Source organism: Lepus europaeus, chromosome 14 (genome assembly GCF_033115175.1).
Source record: "Lepus europaeus isolate LE1 chromosome 14, mLepTim1.pri, whole genome shotgun sequence".
Taxonomy (NCBI): domain Eukaryota; kingdom Metazoa; phylum Chordata; class Mammalia; order Lagomorpha; family Leporidae; genus Lepus; species Lepus europaeus.
Window position 1 is genome coordinate 98,594,545 of NC_084840.1, and position 17,039 is coordinate 98,611,583.

General features: G+C 54.7%; 1 protein-coding gene across 1 annotated transcript in view; it reads left to right on the top strand.

Moving 5' to 3' along the window:
- Window positions 1–17,039, top strand: part of NRP1 (neuropilin 1) — a 112,186-nt gene that overhangs the window by 69,791 nt on the left and 25,356 nt on the right. The window contains exons 7-8 of the mRNA XM_062211218.1: window positions 11,212–11,367; window positions 13,725–13,869. Of these exons, the coding sequence (XP_062067202.1) occupies window positions 11,212–11,367; window positions 13,725–13,869 (301 nt within the window). The remainder of the gene's footprint in view (window positions 1–11,211; window positions 11,368–13,724; window positions 13,870–17,039) is intronic.

Here is a 17,039-nt window from a genome sequence, read left to right on the forward strand (position 1 = left end):
TGTTGAATGCCATCCTCCGCCTCTACCTGTAGAAGCCAGAAGTGTGAGGGCACGCATGTGCACACTTGCACACACATGTACACACGTACTGATGTTTGCACACACATGCACACAGACACATGGATGTGTGCACTCAGACACATACTCATGTACATGCACACACAGGTTCTGGCCACTGGAAATACCTCCAGGTATTGACATTGACACTGATCATGTCAGGCTGGAGAGAAATGAGCCCTGACACCAGGAGTCTCTCCAAGTCATCAGACTGGCTGGACTCTGGAAGGACAAAGCCGCTTGTGGCTTGGCTACCTTTGAACATATTATTGGAACAGAGCCATAGTTCTTTGTTTGCCCAAAATAGAGATTATTTGTTTACCTAACACAGGAAAGCAGCCTCTCAAACCTCCTTGTTTGTTTGTCTTGAGCTGCACTATATTTAGCTTTACAAGTGAGCTGTTTGTGGCTAACTGAGTACAGATGCTGTCCTAGGTGACCGCCCTGTCAGGGCTCAATGCAGAGAAGACTGGGAGTAGGAGAAGGAAATGGGGGAGAGTGGGGCTGAAAGGGCACCCAGGGCTCTGCTCTTGCCTGCCCAGCTGTCTCATTCATTCATTCATTCATTCATTTGTCTAGATTAGAGAGGCAGAGACAGGTCTTCCATGCTCAGGTTCACTCCTCACATGCCCGCCATAGCTAGGGGCGGGCCAGGCTGAATCCAGGACACAGGAACTCCACCCGGGTCTCCCAGTGGGTGTCGGGGACCCAAGCGCTTGCGCCCTCTCTGCTGCCCGCCAGGGTGTGCATCAGCGGGAAGCTAGCTCAGGAGCCAGGCTCGCTGATGTGCTGTGTGGGTCCCTAAGCAGCATCTCAACTGCCGGGCTGGAGGTAAACCCCATGTTAGTGTGATGCTTCTGTCCCACGGCACATGCAGTGAGAAGTATGCACCTGGCTGAGAGGCCATCAGCGTATCCACGGGAGGAGTCGTGAGTGTCCACTTCTGGAGCCTACATGTTCAGGGCCGTCAGTGACTGCCCAGTGTCACGTCTGTGGGTTCACATCTGTTCTGTGTGAAAGGCTACCCACGCCTGCGGTATTTAAAATTTAAAGAACCTCTGTTATTATACGGCTGGGACTCCTTGGGAGGGAAATGTTAATGGAGCCCATACCACGCAGACTTTACAACAGCAGGTTGAAGAATTCCTCTGGTGGGGTCTGCTGGGTTCTGTCCCAGCGGTAACGACTGCACCCTGTACAGCACACGCTGATGTGTGCGTGGGGGAGCAGTGGCCACGTGTATGTGCGGGGAGTATCACACATTGGCCCCAAAGCCTTGGATAACTGTCACATCATAACTGGGAAGCCCCAGGGCGAGCTCTGTCTTCAGAGCTGGTAGAACTCCCAGCTTGAAACTTGCCCAGTGCAGGAGAGGGAGGCGCACGCTCGTGTGGCCAGGATGCAGGGCCCACCTGTTCTCATGAATGTACCGTTTGAAGGCTGGCCTCAGAATGCATCAGTGAACAGCATCGTGTGCCACGGCACACACAAGTGCATGCACACACAGTCCTGGGCGTGTCACATGCACGTACACACAAGTATGGTACACACACCCCTTCCTCCTCTCTGCCCGCCTCCCTTCTGTCATCTTTCTACTCTTTCAATTCTAGGTTCCAATAGAAGAAAGTAGGTTAAATTTTAAAATGCTGTATAAACCCCAAAGGCAATAAATGCTCTATGCTTTTGTATTTCCAACCCCAGTCGAACACAGTGAGCACCTGAGACTGACCACACGTGTTATGACTCGGGCGTCATCACTAGGCACTTGTGCAGGGGGCTTGTGCCTTTTCTTTCCAGTTCTCTTTGCCTCATGGGGTTAAAAATGCATTTATGGCATTCTTCTAATGGACTTCCGTTAGGAGGGTGATGCCTTAGCTCTACCACAGTCTTATTCTTAGAGTCTGAATTCCTGACACTTCGAACTGTGTTTTCTGGACTTAGCAAGCATGGGAATAACCCACCTTGGCTCAGCAAGCTCGAGAGGCCATGGATGAAACTCCCCCGTGGTAGTGAGCTGCCCTGTACCTTCTCTGGTCCTTTCAAGGCATTGCGACTTTCTGATTCTACTGAAATAAGCCTTCTCTGTCAGCCCATGCCTTGAGCTTGCCCAAGATGAAAATGTAACAGAGAGCAGAGCTGAATTTGTTTTAAGCAGTATTGATCATCAAGGGGGCAGCACATAGCAGTTTTCTGAGTAGGATTTTTCCTGTGGGACAGGTGATCCTGTGTGTTGGCTTCCGTGTGGAGCTCTCTGGGTCCACAGGACTTTCCGTGTGGCTCCCTGCCCCCTTGCTTCTTCCATGTGAGCTTGCAGCAGAGAGCCCCAGACACTCACCTTTCCACCTCTCCCATCTCCAGAGGGGACCCCTGTGAGGTGTGGGCCTCTGCTCTGTGGCAGAGTCTCACCTGAAACGCCTGGCAGTCCCAAGTCCCTTCTCCCTCCTGAAAGGCTCGGATCCCGGGGCGGGCATTTGGCCTGGTGGTTAGGACGCCCACATCCCACAGCCAAGGGCCTGGCTTCTTGCTAATGTGCATCTAAGGAGACAGCAGTGAGGGCTCCGGTATTTGGGTCCCTGCCACTCATGTGGAGGGGCCAGGATGGAGTGCAGTTGTGGGCATTTGGGGAGTGAACCAGTGGATGGGAGCTCAATTTGTCTGCCTCCGTAATGTTCATGGAAAATGGAACCATAGAAAAGTTGGTGTTTTTTTTTTTAAGACAATGTGTTCAATACTAAGCTTTTTATTAGCTGAGAAAAGTGGAGGTGGCCAGGACAGCCATCTTTTGCTTCTGAGACTTGATCTGTTTCTGAGGATGGGAGCTGCTGGTCAACCCCATCTCGGAGGCGAGAGAGACATACCCGGGCAGGTGCACAGGCCAATGGATACAGGTGCAAGAAACTTGACACAGCTTTCCGTTTGAGGATCTGAAATGAAATATCAAATCTCCAGTGGGAAGTCCTCAAGATGATGATAAGAGGCTAGAAACCCATGTGGGATGTGAAACCCTGATGAAAGTTCTTTGGACATTTCATGAGGCACTTGGGGCTTATGGGGAAGACGGGAAAGAACTATTGTTAAGTTCCCACCTTTAAAACATGAAGCTGCAATGCGTAGTTTTATGGTTTAGTTATTTAAACATTGTTTCAGAATCCCAGACTAGCCATTGCTACACTTAGCAGCACTCGAAAGCACCTGGATTATTTCTTCGGTCTCAGTGTGTATTTCTGAATAGCACGTGCATTTATAAGGATGCTCGTTTGTAAAAAAGGAAAGGGAATTCTTGCTTTTAACATTCACCAGGACAGAAAAAATAAGTTGATACTTTTGCCCACTTGCGGTGACTTCTCTGAAATCAACCACTATTAAGTGAGTCTTCCCTGACTGAGAGAACTGGAATATACCTTGTATATTATGTGTTATATATATATATATATACATATATATATACATATATATACATACATACATATATATATTATGTGTATATATATATATATATATATATACACACCTTGTAATGACACCCGTCTGCCAGGGAAAGGTCACAGGAAGTGGGAATTTTGGTCCGTCCTGGATGCGGAAACTGATGCAGCAGCTGCCAATGAACCGTAACACAGCCGCGTCCTGGTGGGGACCTCCTGACCTCCTGTTTGAGTGGACGTCGCTTATTTACACGTGTCTGCATCTAGGACATTCATGTTTCTCATCCAGATTTCATCTCAAAGTCTTTTTATCAAAAGTAATTCAAGCAGATTAAGAACCAGTTCGTTGCGCTCTGTTTGAAATCCTGGCAGTTTCATCAGAATTTGGGATAATTTGGGATAATGCAGAGCGATGTGTTTCAATCCCGAATTTTGCACCTGAAAGTGGAGTGGCTGTGCGAGGGGTCCTCGCTGCTGCAGACGGCAGGGGGGTTGTTTTAAAGACCATGCAAAGTTGGGTCACAATCCGCGTTTTTCAGCAAGTTTTTGAAGCTACGTTACATGCATGGATTTCAACATTTTCTTAGACCAAAACAAACCTACCTTTCCATTCCATTTTCTACAAGCTTTTATTGGAGAGGCAGAGAGAAAGGGAGAGAAAGTTCCCATCTGTGGTTCAGCCCTCAGATGTTCACCATGGACAGCGGTGGACCGGGGTCTCAGCTGAGAGCTGCAAACCCCATCCAGGCACCCAAGTACTGGAGCCGTCACAGCTGCCTCCCAGATGCAGTAGCAGGAAGAGTCAGGAACCAGAGCCAGGACATGAGCCAGGTAGTTCATTCGGTGTGGAAGGTGGGCACAATGACCACTCGGCCACACGTCTACCCGCATACAGCAGCACAGCCGTGATCGGTGGTTGAGACGAGTGTCCAGCCTTCGTCGAGAGTGGCCTCAGTAGGTGCATGTGTGGGGACCCCGGCCAAGGCCAGAAGGGGCTGCTCTCCTGTGTGCACCAGGACGTCTGTGCTCAGACTGGGGCTGAGAGGAGTCTGCGGACACGTTTTCCCCATCGTGTTGCCCAGGTTGAAAGCTTTGACAGCAAAGGGAGCCTGTGTCCACAGGGCCCAGGGGGATGCCTTGTCAGTGTCTCTCGCACAAGGAGCTAGGGACCCACAGAACATGGTCAGTTTCTCCCCCCTGCCCGCCTTTTCCCCGACCCACAGCCCCCATGGTATTTGCCGTGTGGCCACCACAGGCTGCCTTGCTCAGGTCAAAGCTAGAGAACACCCAGATGAATTCTAATTGCCGACGACTCTTAGAGATGAATTTTTTTTAAAAAAAACAAAAAAGTATTTGACAGAGTTACAGAGAAAGGGAGAGACAAAGGGACAGACAGAGATCTTCATCTTATGGTTCGCTTCCCAAATGGCCACAATGGCCAGGGCTCAGCCTTGACAAAGCCAGAAGCCAGGAGCTCCACCTGGGTCTCCCATGTGGGTGGCAGGGACACAAGCACTTGAGCCATCACCTGCTGCTTTTCCCAGGCCATCAGCAGGGAGCAGGACCAGAAGTGGAACAGCCAAGGCTCGAACTGTTCTCCCATGCGGGTGCAGGAGCCCAAGGAGTTGGCCCATCTTCTGCTGCTTTCCCAGGCCACAGCAGAGAGCTGGATTGGAAGAGGAGCAGCCGGGACTAGAACCGGCACCCATATGGGATGATGGCGCCACAGGTGAAGGATTAACCTACTGTGCCATGGTGCCGGGCCCCCAAGTAACCTATTGGTTCTGTTTGCCAGTTCTGACAACCAGAGCAGATTTTCCTGTTGAAACAGAACCTGACGGAACTCCAGTTCAAAGAGTGTGTCAGAACAAGAGATTTCTTCCCTAGCTGCTTCTGGGTCCAGAAAGCAGAACAGTGAATGTGAGAGAGAGTGGATGCTGTGGACCAGTCATGGAGGAGCTCCTCCCAGCACCGCCTTCTTCCACCTGCGGGGACCCGGCCGGCCCTTCCCTGGGGTTCACCTGTGCTGCCCGACCCTTCGTTCTCTGCCACAGGAGTGGGGCCGTGAGAGCAGCTACCTTCCCTGACCTTCCCTGTGCTGTGACGGCTGGGGCTATGGTCATCTGACCTGCTGGCTCCCCTCTGGAACATAGTTCCGTTCATTCATGTGGGGCGGCTTGATTACCAGCACACGTTCTGTTGCAACCAGTGGTCTGTGTCCACCCAGGACAAAGGTTTCCCTTAATTTAACTATGAAAAAAAGGATTAATTCAGGAAATTCAGAGGAGATTAAATGGTAAGATGCTTCTTACTCTCTAGAATTTTTAAAATATTCTTTGTTATCTTTTGCTAACAATCACCCCTCACCACCGTATTGTATTCTCACAGCATCCCCACATCAGCAGGTCTGCTCTCTAGGGGCAAGTGTCGAGTTTGAGCTGATAGACATCAAAGTAACCCCAAGTGGTTCGGTGGCCCCAGAATCACTCAAAGGAATTTCCAGAAAGAGTATGTATTGGATTTTTCTTAATTTCCTGTCTGATAATTAGGGTTTTAAACTCTGGCCTGGGGGCCAGCCTGGTGTGCAGGGATCCACCCTGGCCACTGTCCTGGCTGAGACAGGGCTGTGCGGCCTCAGGGAGGCGCACACCTGACTTGTGCATAAGGCCTTCCTGTGTGATCGCTGTGAGAACCGAGACAGGGTGTGGAGCCGTTGAAGCCTCAGCACACACAGGTGCCATGGACTTTCTGCTGATAGCAGCCGGTCCAGTCACCTGCACATGGAGAGAGAACGCTGTCACTCGCTGGAGAGGGGACAGCGCTGGGAGCTTAGGGTGGCCAGGCCCCAAGGGTTCAGGGAGCAGTGCTGTGAACAAACCCGTGGAGCCGGGAGCATCCTGGACAGCCACAGCTCCAGCTCTGCCAGAGCCTGAGCCTGGCAGCAAGATGAGGCAACCACTCCCTGTGCATGAACTAAGCCACCCTTCGAGGCACCGGAGATGCCCAGGGAAGCTCCGGTGTGCTTCCGCCCACACAGAGCATTTTCCTGTTCCCCATCAGCCCTCGGTTCCATGGGTTCTGTTTTTCCAGCTTATGCTGGTCTACCATCGGAGTGGTCGAAGCTGGGCCACGCTCCCTGGCTGGGCCTGGCTCAGGGGCAGCGTTGTATGGAGCGAGACAGACTCAGTGTGCGTGCCATGTCATGGTAGCTGGCTCTGGATCCTTCCAGGGAGCAGCCGCGTTCCCGTCCTGGCTCAGAGGCTGTGTGCTGCTGTTCCACCTGCAGTGGCAAAGGCATGATGAGCCGTGGGCACCCGGTCCATGGCTGTGTCAGCTCCCATGGCACCAAAGCCTGGCCCTGCTGCTCTCCATCTGGGGGTGTTTTCTGTCACAGTGAAGAGTGTGCTGTGGCCAAAAGGGACATGTGTGTGGGCTGTTCCTGTGTGCCTGTGTGGGGGCTGTTGCCGTGTGCAGATGTGTGGAATGGTGTGTGTACCTGTGTGAGAGCTGTTGGTGTGTGCAGGTGCGTGGAGTGGTGTGTGTGCCAGTGTTATGGGCTGTTCCTGTGTGCATGGGTGTGGGCGGTTCCTACATGCAAGCTTGTGGAATGTTGTACATGCCAGCAGATGGGCTGTGCATGTGTGTCGGCTGTTGCTGTGTGCCTCTGTGTGTGTGTGCAGGGCTGTGGGCTGTTCCTGTGGCTGTGTGGGCTGTTGCTGCGTGCCTCTGTGTGTGTGTGTGCAGGCCTGTGGGCTGTTCCTGTGTGCCTGTGTGGGCTGTTGCTGCGTGCCTCTGTGTGTGTGTGTGTGCAGGCCTGTGGGCTGTTCCTGTGGCTGTGTGGGCTGTTGCTGCGTGCCTCTGTGTGTGTGTGTGCAGGCCTGTGGGCTGTTCCTGTGGCTGTGTGGGCTGTTGCTGCGTGCCTGTGTGTGTGTGTGCAGGGCTGTGGGCTGTTCCCATGTGCCTGTGTGTGGGCTGTTGCTGCGTGCCTCTGTGTGTGTGTGTGCAGGGCTGTGGGCTGTTCCTATGTGCCTGTGTGGGCTGTTGCTGCGTGCCTCTCTGTGTGTGTGTGCAGGCCTGTGGGCTGTTCCTATGTGCCTGTGTGTGTGTGTGTGCAGGCCTGTGGGCTGTTCCTATGTGCCTGTGTGTGGGCTGTTGCTGCGTGCCTCTCTGTGTGTGTGTGTGCAGGCCTGTAGGCTGTTCCTATGTGCCTGTGTGGGCTGTTGCTGCATGCCTCTCTGTGTGTGTGTGCAGGACTGTGGGCTGTTCCTATGTGCCTGTGTAGCTGTTGCTGCGTGCTTCTGTGTGTGTGTGTGCAGGCCTGTGGGCTGTTCCTATGTGCCTGTGTGGGCTGTTGCTGCATGCCTCTCTGTGTGTGTGTGCAGGCCTGTGGGCTGTTGCTGCGTGCCTCTGTGTGTGTGTGTGCAGGGCTGTGGGCTGTTCCCATGTGCCTGTGTGTGGGCTGTTGCTGCGTGCCTCTGTGTGTGTGTGTGCAGGGCTGTGGGCTGTTCCTGTGGCTGTGTTACACAGAGTGAATCAGGAGCACGGTCCACATCATACCAGGCACAGGAAAAGGTCTTCTCGTTCCCGATGGCTTCTCCCTAGGCTGGGGCTTCCACTCTTGCACCTGCAGACACGGACCTTGCTTTGCCGCAGGGAGAGGCTGCAGCCAGCATCGGCATTTGTGTCTGTGTCAGCGAGGGTGGTAGGCAGGATCCCTTCTGTGGCCGCTATCCAGGCAGAATTCACAAGCTCATGAAAATAAATGGAGATGAAAGCTAAGTTTATTTTGGTGCCCAAAAAAACCACTTGAAATCCAGTTTTTCATAACACGCACCCTCTGGACCTCCTGAAGATCCCACTCTGCATGGACTTCAGCATCGCGGTACCGCATTAAACTTCTTTTAATTCCATTCTCCACAAAGTTGTTGACATCTTTATAGAAGCCAGGGCTGGGCCAGGCTGAAGCATTCAGCCAAGAACTCAACCAAGGCCTCACCCGTGGCTGGCCGGAATCCAAGTCCTTGCTCAAGGGCAAGAAGCTGGAGTCAGGAGCCAGAGCTGGGACTGAGCCAGACCCAGCCCTCTGATGTGAGCACGGGGGTCTGAACCGGCATCTTGACTGCTGGGCCAGACCCCCACCTGCTGCCCTCCGGTTTTAACTGCAGGTCTCAGCTATATCACTTGGTGAGCACCTGACCCAACCCCATTGGACCTAGACGCACTGACATTAGGAAGAAACATGCATTGGACTGTCGGGTGTCCGCGTGGTGCGTGAGAGTGTGCAGAGAGAAAGCGCAGTGAGGGGGCTCTGCAGCTGGGGGAGGGGCTGCTAATGCATTTCTCAGCCTTTGGGGAAGGAAAGCCCAGTGTCGGGGCCATGGGTGTTTCCTGTCTTGGGCTTGGCCCATTCCTGCCCCCTCCTTCCTCTCAGCTCAGCTCTGTCTTTGCGCAGGGTTCATTTATTTGACCACCGGGTAATTTCTTTCCTATCTAGTAACGATGTCTTACCCCTAAACAAACACAATCAGAAGAAACAGGAAAAGGCCGGGCAGGGAGTGAGGTCTGGGGATAGCTCAGATCGGCCTGGACAACACGCACACTGGGAATTCAGTCATTTCCCACTGAGGGCCGTGTGCCGGCTGCCGGAAGAGCTCACTTCCTGCTCCCCGGGGCCTGAAGACTTCAAGGCTCCGTAGCCGCGAGGCGGATGTGCGGCCCAGCCCCACAGAAGACACGGCGTCGCGTGATTCGGCCGTGGCCAGAGCGGCTCTCCCTTCTGCATCTCAGCGCCATGGCGTCGAGCCACGCACCTGTTGCACCTGTCAGCATATGGCGAGGTGTGGGGCTGCCACCTGTGTGCACAGCACCCCATCAGACGTGGGCCCCTTGGCAGTGTGGGACACACTGGCAGTGTTTTAAGTGTGGGGTTCTTTTTACCCCAAACTCGTATTGGAGGTCTTGTATTTTTGTGTGCTCATCTGACGAGCCCCTTGCAAAACAAACCCTCAGACGGAGAACCATGGCTCTTTTTGGAAAGAGATGTAGAGTTCAGTCAGCACAGGCGCTTGATAAATTGAAACCTGAAACATCCACCATGACTGTCCTACAAAGTTCATTTCTATCCAAGTTCTGTTCCTTTTCCTCGTGAGTCTGGTAAAACCACCCAGAGGGTGGACGCCACCTTTAAGTTCAGGGAGGGGAGATGCAGTGGTTCGCTGTCCCTCCAGCTGCCCGGCCTTGCGTGAACGGCCCCCTCGGAGCTGCCTTCCTGGCTGTCCCTCTTGGTTCAGCCTGAAACAAGCTGGCGACACATCCGTGAAGCCCCGCCCTGGGGTCTGCAGGAGCAGCGGGTGGCTGAGCAGTCGGGCTCTGCAGACGGTGCCTAACCGAGCACTGTGGTTGTGGAGCAGCCAGGAGCCAGGGCCCGGGAGCTGGGGAGGCCGGTGTGTGTTTTGCTTTGCTTTGCCGCTGTTTTCTGGGAAGGGGGCATCTGGCCTCATGAGAAGCCTTGCAGAGCTCTCGTCAGATCGGGCTTGCTTTCTGGGTGCTGCAGAACCTCTTACCATGAACCTGAACTTGGGGTCGTCAAAGTTCCCCTCTAACCCGCGGCATGCAGTTAGCAGAGGGAAGGCTTTACAGGGTGAATCAGATGTATAGACGGGAGGAAACCAAACATGGTTTTCCTAGCACAGTTTGACTTCATCTTACACTTGGTATTAATAATGGAGACACGGATGGGGTGTGTGACTGAATCGTGGAAGTTGGGACTAGGCAGGGGCATTCCCTCGCTCTGCAGATGAGGGCCTGGAAGCCCAGAGGTGGTGGCACAACCAGGCTTAGAACCTTGGTGCCAGGGGCTTAGCTGGGTCCCTCCCCACGCACATCCCAAGGCTGCAGGAGCCCCTGAAGCCATTGCAAGCCTCCCAGGGGGAGTCTGGTCACTCTGGTTACTAGGATACCCTCTGTGCAGGTGTGGGGTGGGCCAGTGTCCGGGCAGGGGAGACGCCCTGGGAGGAGCTGCATGATCCACCTGCCCTTAAGCTGATCCGCAGGCGGCAGGGTGATGTGGGGAGGAAGAAGCCCTGCGTGAAGCCAAAATGCTCCCTTGGTCCTCCTGCTCCCCACACCGGGCCAGGTCACAGGTCGCAGGTCTCTGAGCAGCTCTCCTGGTGTGTTCACACTGGTACTGGACATTCAAGGGGGATGCAGGACAGGATCAGACAGGGCTCTGGTCCAGCCTCTCCTGTACTCGGTGCCTGAGATCCCGTTCTTGTTTCTCTGCGTGTAAAATGCTGTGTGGGAGCGTACTTCAGAAAGTTCATGGGCGATGGAATAAAAAATGTCCACTTCAGTGCAGAAACTTCTAAAACTTGTGCAGTTTTTTGTGGCACACATTTTCCGAGATCTTTCTGAAGACCCCTCTGTGCGCGGTTCCCAAAACATGTTTACACCGAAGTAAACTCACAGGCCGATGCCACCTCCCACGGGCTGTGTCCAAGGGCTGCCTGGAAAGCGAGTTTAACCTCGCGACGTGAACGTGACCGGGAATGAAGCAGGAGCACCGCACACCTTCAGCCACCGAATCCCACCTGCCTTTCTCCAGACGGAAGCAGCAGGACGGGAGACCGGGGGCACGCTGGTCCCAGGCGGAGGGAGGGTGACCCTGGAGGACACATCCCCTGGGCTCCGTGTCCTGGGGGTGGCGATGACCACATGTCTGTCTGTCTTACAGGTGGACCTGGGCCTCCTGCGCTTTGTCACAGCTGTGGGGACACAGGGCGCCATTTCCAAGGAGACCAAGAAGAGATACTTCGTGAAGACCTACAGGGTAGATGTCAGCTCCAACGGGGAGGACTGGATCACCCTGAAGGAAGCAAATAAAGCCCTGGTGAGTATGACCGCCCCATCTACCTGGCCGTGCTGTGCTTGGTCTTGTGGGCACTTCCTGCTTGAGAACTGCAATTAGAGGCTTAAATCTGACCAAGGGGACTCGAGTTCCCCATCTGGAAGCCAAGAGGAAATTACTCAGATGTTTCCAGGAAAAGTCAATGCCAGCCACCATTGGTGGCAGAGCCGCAAGGGGCCATGGCGGGTGGCAGAGCCAGGAGCAGCTGTGGGTGTCAGGAGGGGCCATGGCAGGTAGCAGAGCCACGAGGGGCCATGGCGGGTGGCAGAGCCAGGAGCAGCTGTGGGTGTCAGGAGGGGCCATAGCAGGTAGCAGAGCCACGAGGGGCCATGGCGGGTGGCAGAGCCAGGAGCAGCTGTGGGTGTCAGGAGGGGCCATGGCAGGTAGCAGAGCCACGAGGGGCCATGGCGGGTGGCAGAGCCAGGAGCAGCTGTGGGTGTCAGGAGGGGCCATGGCAGGTGGCAGAGCCGGGAGCGGCTGTGGGTGTCAGGAGGGGCCATGGCAGGTAGCAGAGCCACGAGGGGCCATGGCGGGTGGCAGAGCCGGGAGCGGCTATGGGTGACAGGAGGGCCCACAGTGGTGACAAGAGTTGGGTGGCCACAGTATGTGGCGTCAGGAGTCCCCAGGGCTTCTTGGAACGCACCTGTGTGGGGTCCGTGCCGTTCTCTGAGCTGAGAGCTGCAGGTGTCTGTTTCCCTCTCATTCCTTCCATCCCATTCACGGAGTCTTTCTCCTCCTCTGCCACAGACTGGCTTTAGAAATCAGCTCTCCTGCTGCGCTCTGGGGCATACTGACTGATTTACAGATGCACTCGGCTGGGGTGCTGGCATGTCACAGCCCAGGGTCACCACGCGGCCTCCTTACTGCTCGCAGCTGGGCGGAGGGCAGCGCTGGCCACACAGGCCCCTGTGCCCCACCCTGTCACTCAGAACTGAGGGCTTTGCTCAGCCTGCTGATTGGAAGTTCTGCTTGTCCTGATTTGCTAATCAAAGAGTTTCTGATGATTCATTCTCATTGTCCCCCCTGGATTAAAAGCCAGTTCTGCAGCCAAGAAAAACAAAAGAAATTGATAAGCATAGCAGCAAAACCCAGGGGATCTGAAATTAAGCTTTGGGGAGAGGCCGGTAAACAGGGCCCTGTCTCTGGGACCAAGAAAAGCCCCCTGCATGGAGGGAGAGGGCCTGCTCATTCCCTGGGACCCTGGCTTAGGGCAGGCATGGTGTGAGCAAGTGCAGGGGCAGCCGCTCTGTGGGCGACAGGTAGTCCAAGGCCACTGCCTGCACACGGTGGGCGTGGAGCCTGTTCACCCTTACACGTAGATCAAGTGAGCAAACGTTGACACCAGACCTCATGACTGATTCTTGTTTGGGAGATTTTTAAAGACACACCTTAGTTTCAAACAAAAAACCACAAATGCTAACAATGTACCTCCACACAAGAGACCAAGAAAGCGCAGGGAGAACTGGGCCTGGCCTTCTGGGCCATTCCCTGTCTGTGACATTGTTCCTAGGGTGTTGGAGGGACAGCCAGAGATCCCCCGACAGCCAAAGCGTCTGACAGAGCACACAGCACTGAGAGTTGTCATTCAACACCGGCCCCCTACCCAGGGCTGGGGTAGAACCCACGGAGGGGAGATTCCACTTCCGCCTGGGGCAGGCCGTGTGCCCACAGTGGCCGGCATCCCCCTGAGGACGTGCTGCAGCCCCACGCCCAGCAGAGTGGTTCCTGTTTGCAGGCAGGAACCAGATTCACGACCGGACATGCCTCCGCGTTCTCTGAATGAAATGAGTTGTTTTCCAGTTGGGAGCCCAGCAAAGCGGAGGCCCAGCTGAAGGTCGTTTGTAACTCAGCTTGGCTCCGAGCACTGGAAGGTGGCCGCGCCAGTAACCGAGACGGACTAGGGTAGTCGTGAGTGCTGAGGATGAGACCTTAGGTCAAAGGAAGGAGTCAAAGCAGAGAACGCTGCTCGCCTGGCACTGTAGCTGGAGCACGGTGCAGGTTTCCACGCAGCCAACCCCTCCCTGATCTCCGCTCTCCTGGGGGAGCAAACGGGAGCTGTGCGGTGACCGCTGGTGGATGTGGTGATTCCCCGCCTTTGTAGATACCCACAGGGGCGTCTAATCCATGCTCTCAAGGCTCTGGCCGCCCAGAAACTGAGCGGACAATGAGGACAGTCCACACCGGGTACTCTGGATCCCATTCCTTGAACATCACCCACGTTATCAGTGCCACCCCCATCTTGGTAGACAAGCTGAAGTTGCAGATGATCTCACCGGCATCTCTGGCTGTGTCTAAGTAGGAGACCATAGGTTAACAAGAGCCCTTCCTTCCCCACACAGATCTTCCAGGGGAACTCCAACCCCACCGACGTGGTGTTCGGCATTTTCCCCAAACCGCTGATAACACGGTTTGTTCGAATCAAGCCCCTGACCTGGGAAACCGGCATCTCCATGCGGTTTGAGGTCTACGGCTGCAAGATAACAGGTGAGCGCCGGCCAGATGCCCACCAGCCTTGGTTCTGCAGATGTCTGAATGCAGGGAGAGGGGTTTGTACAGACACATTCAGTTGTATTTGTGGTTAAGGGCGAGGGCTTTGTCTTTTAAGTTTTATTTATTTGAGAGGCAGAGGGAGGGAAGGGGGTAGAGGGCATGTGCACAAGTGATCGATTTTCCATGCACTGGTTCACTCCCCAAATGGCCACAAAGCCAGGAGCCTCATCTGGGTCTCCCATGTGGGTGCAGGGCCCCAAGCACTTGGACCACCTTCTGCTTTCCCAGGTGCATTAGTAGGGGCCTGGATCGGAAGTGAAGCAGCCGGGATTTGAACTGGTGCCCATGTGGGACACCGGAGCTGCCAGCTTAACCTGCTGCACCTTAGCGCTGGCCCAGGCAGCTGTCTGTGATGCCTGCCCCAGGAGCACGCCCACCAGCCTGTCTCTTTGGACAGCGTAGTCACCGGTCAGAGCTGCAGCTGTCTCCCCCGGAAGGCAGTTCTAGAGCCGTGCACTTGGCACGTGTGCCGGGATCGTGGGTGTTTGGCACAGCCTGGCACATGGCAGGTGCTTGCTGAATGGAAGCTTTTCCAGAGACCTGTGAGCCCCACAAGGGCAACACCAAGGCTAAGGACCACAGGCGTCCTCTGCTCCCTGCAGGGCCGCGCAGAGCTCTTGAGGATAAACAGCCCTGTGGGAAGTGCTCTCTGGAGCCTACAGGGTGCACCTCGGCCTCAGTGAAGGGGGAGCTGAGCGATGGCGACTTGTCCTGCCACTCACCAGCTGCCCTGGCGGTGCTGTCCAGGGTGTGTCTCCCTCGGCATCTGTTTTCACTGAATGAGTGAACCAACTAGACATCAGCATGTAAGTGATACTCCCTCCCCACGGCCCTGGGCCCCTCAGAGAGCTGCTGACAAACAGGACGGCAGCATCCCTGCCCTGTGCCACGAGTGTCCATCCGGGTCACACCAGGGTCACGTGACGCTCCCCTTTGTCGGGTGCTCAACAGTCCTCTCCGAGCAGCTGGACCACAGGTCTCCCCGTGCCTGCAGCAAACAGCTGGTCCCGGCTCAGTAGTCTGGATTTGAAAAACCATAGGAAGAAGAAGAAATCCCTCAAAGTTACCACCCGAACCCCTCTCTTGCCTTCCAAAGCTGCAGAGTCGCACATCCAGAAGTTGCTTTTTTAGAAACAGTAATCCTGGGACGTCCAGAACGCTCGGTGCCGTGTCACCAGAGGACGTCCAGAACGCTCGGTGCTGTGTCACCAGAGCTGAGCCAAAAGTCAGGTCCCAGCCGAACCCTCTGCTGTGTGGGTGGCTGATGAGGAGACGTCTCTGTGTGGCAAAAGGCGAGGCCAGACCTCTTCACGGGGTCTCCCAACCTCAGGATCCCCAGGACCCGGCCCCTCCACCCCAGGCCGCGGGGCTGCCCATCGTAGGCTGTCCTGCCTTCCCAGTCTTTGAAAACCATCAACCAGGCATCTCACTGACCAGCACATCCCGAGTTTTCCGTGAGAGCGGAGAACAGAGATTTTACTGCAAAATGGAGTCCCAGAAAATGACCGCCTAGGCCTCCTGACAGAACTCACTGCCCCCCCGCCCCCCGACTGATTTAGAGCTTTCTGAAGAGGGTGGCCAGGCGAAACACAGTTAAACGGGAGGCCAGGCAGACAACAATTCTTTTTTCCTTCAAAAAGTTCATGGAAAATGGAATGAAAAGGTCATTTTGGTGCAAAAATTTCTAAAATCCATGCATACGAGCAGCCCTCAAAACATTCATGAGGGGCCGGTGCTGTGGCATAGTGGGTAAAGCCACCGCCTGCAGTGCCAGCATCCCAAATGGGCACCAGTTTGTGTCCTGGCTGCTCCACTTCCAATCCAGCTCTCTGCTGTGGCCTGAAAAAGCAGTAGAAGACGGTCCAAGTGCTTGGGTCCCTGCACCCGTGTGGGAGACCCAGAAGAAGCTCCTGGCTCCTGGCTTCAGGTTGGCGTGGCTCCCGCCATTGCGGCCATCTGGGGAGTGAAGTGGATGGAAGACACCCACCCCCCCCCCCCCGCCTGCGCCTCTCCTTCTCTCTGTGTGTAACTCTTTCAAGTAAATAAATAAATCCTTAAAAGTTTTCATTAAAACCACATGTTATGGAGGAAAAACTATAGACTTCAGAATTTTTTAAAGATTTAATTATTTACTTGAAAGGCATAATTACAGAAAGAGAAGAAGAGACAGAGGGAGATCTTCCATCTGCTGGTTCATTCCCCAGATGGCCACAATGACCTAGCTGGGCCAGGCCTAAGCCAGGAGCCCGGAACTCCATCTGGCTCTCAGACCACATGGGTGCAGGGGCCCAAGCACCTGGACCATTTTCCAGTGCTTTCGCACACACTAGCAGGGAGCTGGATCAGAAGTGGAGCAGCCGGGACTCAAACCAGCGCCCTTATGGGATGCTGGCACTCCAGACAGCAGCTTTTCCCTCTACACCACTGGACTGGCCCCTCAAATTTTTACACCAAAATATGGTTACCTTTTAATTCCATTTTCTGTAAACGTTTTGAATACCCTCCTGTGTCCCATGCAACATTGAGACCTACGAGTCACAGAGGTTACCCAGCATTCCTCTGAAACTCTGACGTCTAGACATCCTGTGTCTCGCTCTGTTGTGTTTCCAGGTCTGGCACATTGTCTCCACAGGGGCTGGTGTGGACCTCACCACTCAGGCACACACGCAGGTTTTGGGCAAAGGCAGACCGAGGTGCCTCGTGGGTGCTGTTTGGGATGCAGTGCAGGAGTCAGCATCGACTCTGCCCTGAGGCTGCTGTGGCCAAGTGGGGCCTGGCCCTCCCGGGCTTGTGGACGTGGGCACCACACCTCGGCCAGGGCTGTGCTGGAGAAGAGGCGATCTTTGGGTGGAGGTGCCGCCCTCCTTGCAATGTCCCAGTTAAGTTTTTCTCCAAATGTCCCATTAGCAGCCAGAACTTGCCAGTTCAAAATCTGGTTTTGCGTCAGGCAGGTTTGACCACAGTGGCCAAAACCTGTGACTTCTATTTTTAACACTACTGTTTCGTAGTCTCTCAGAAAAAGCACTTCCACAATCTTTTTGTAAACCTTACCGAGTGTGTTCCGTGTTTCCGGAGCGCAGCCCGAGCAAATACCGTGGCTGAGT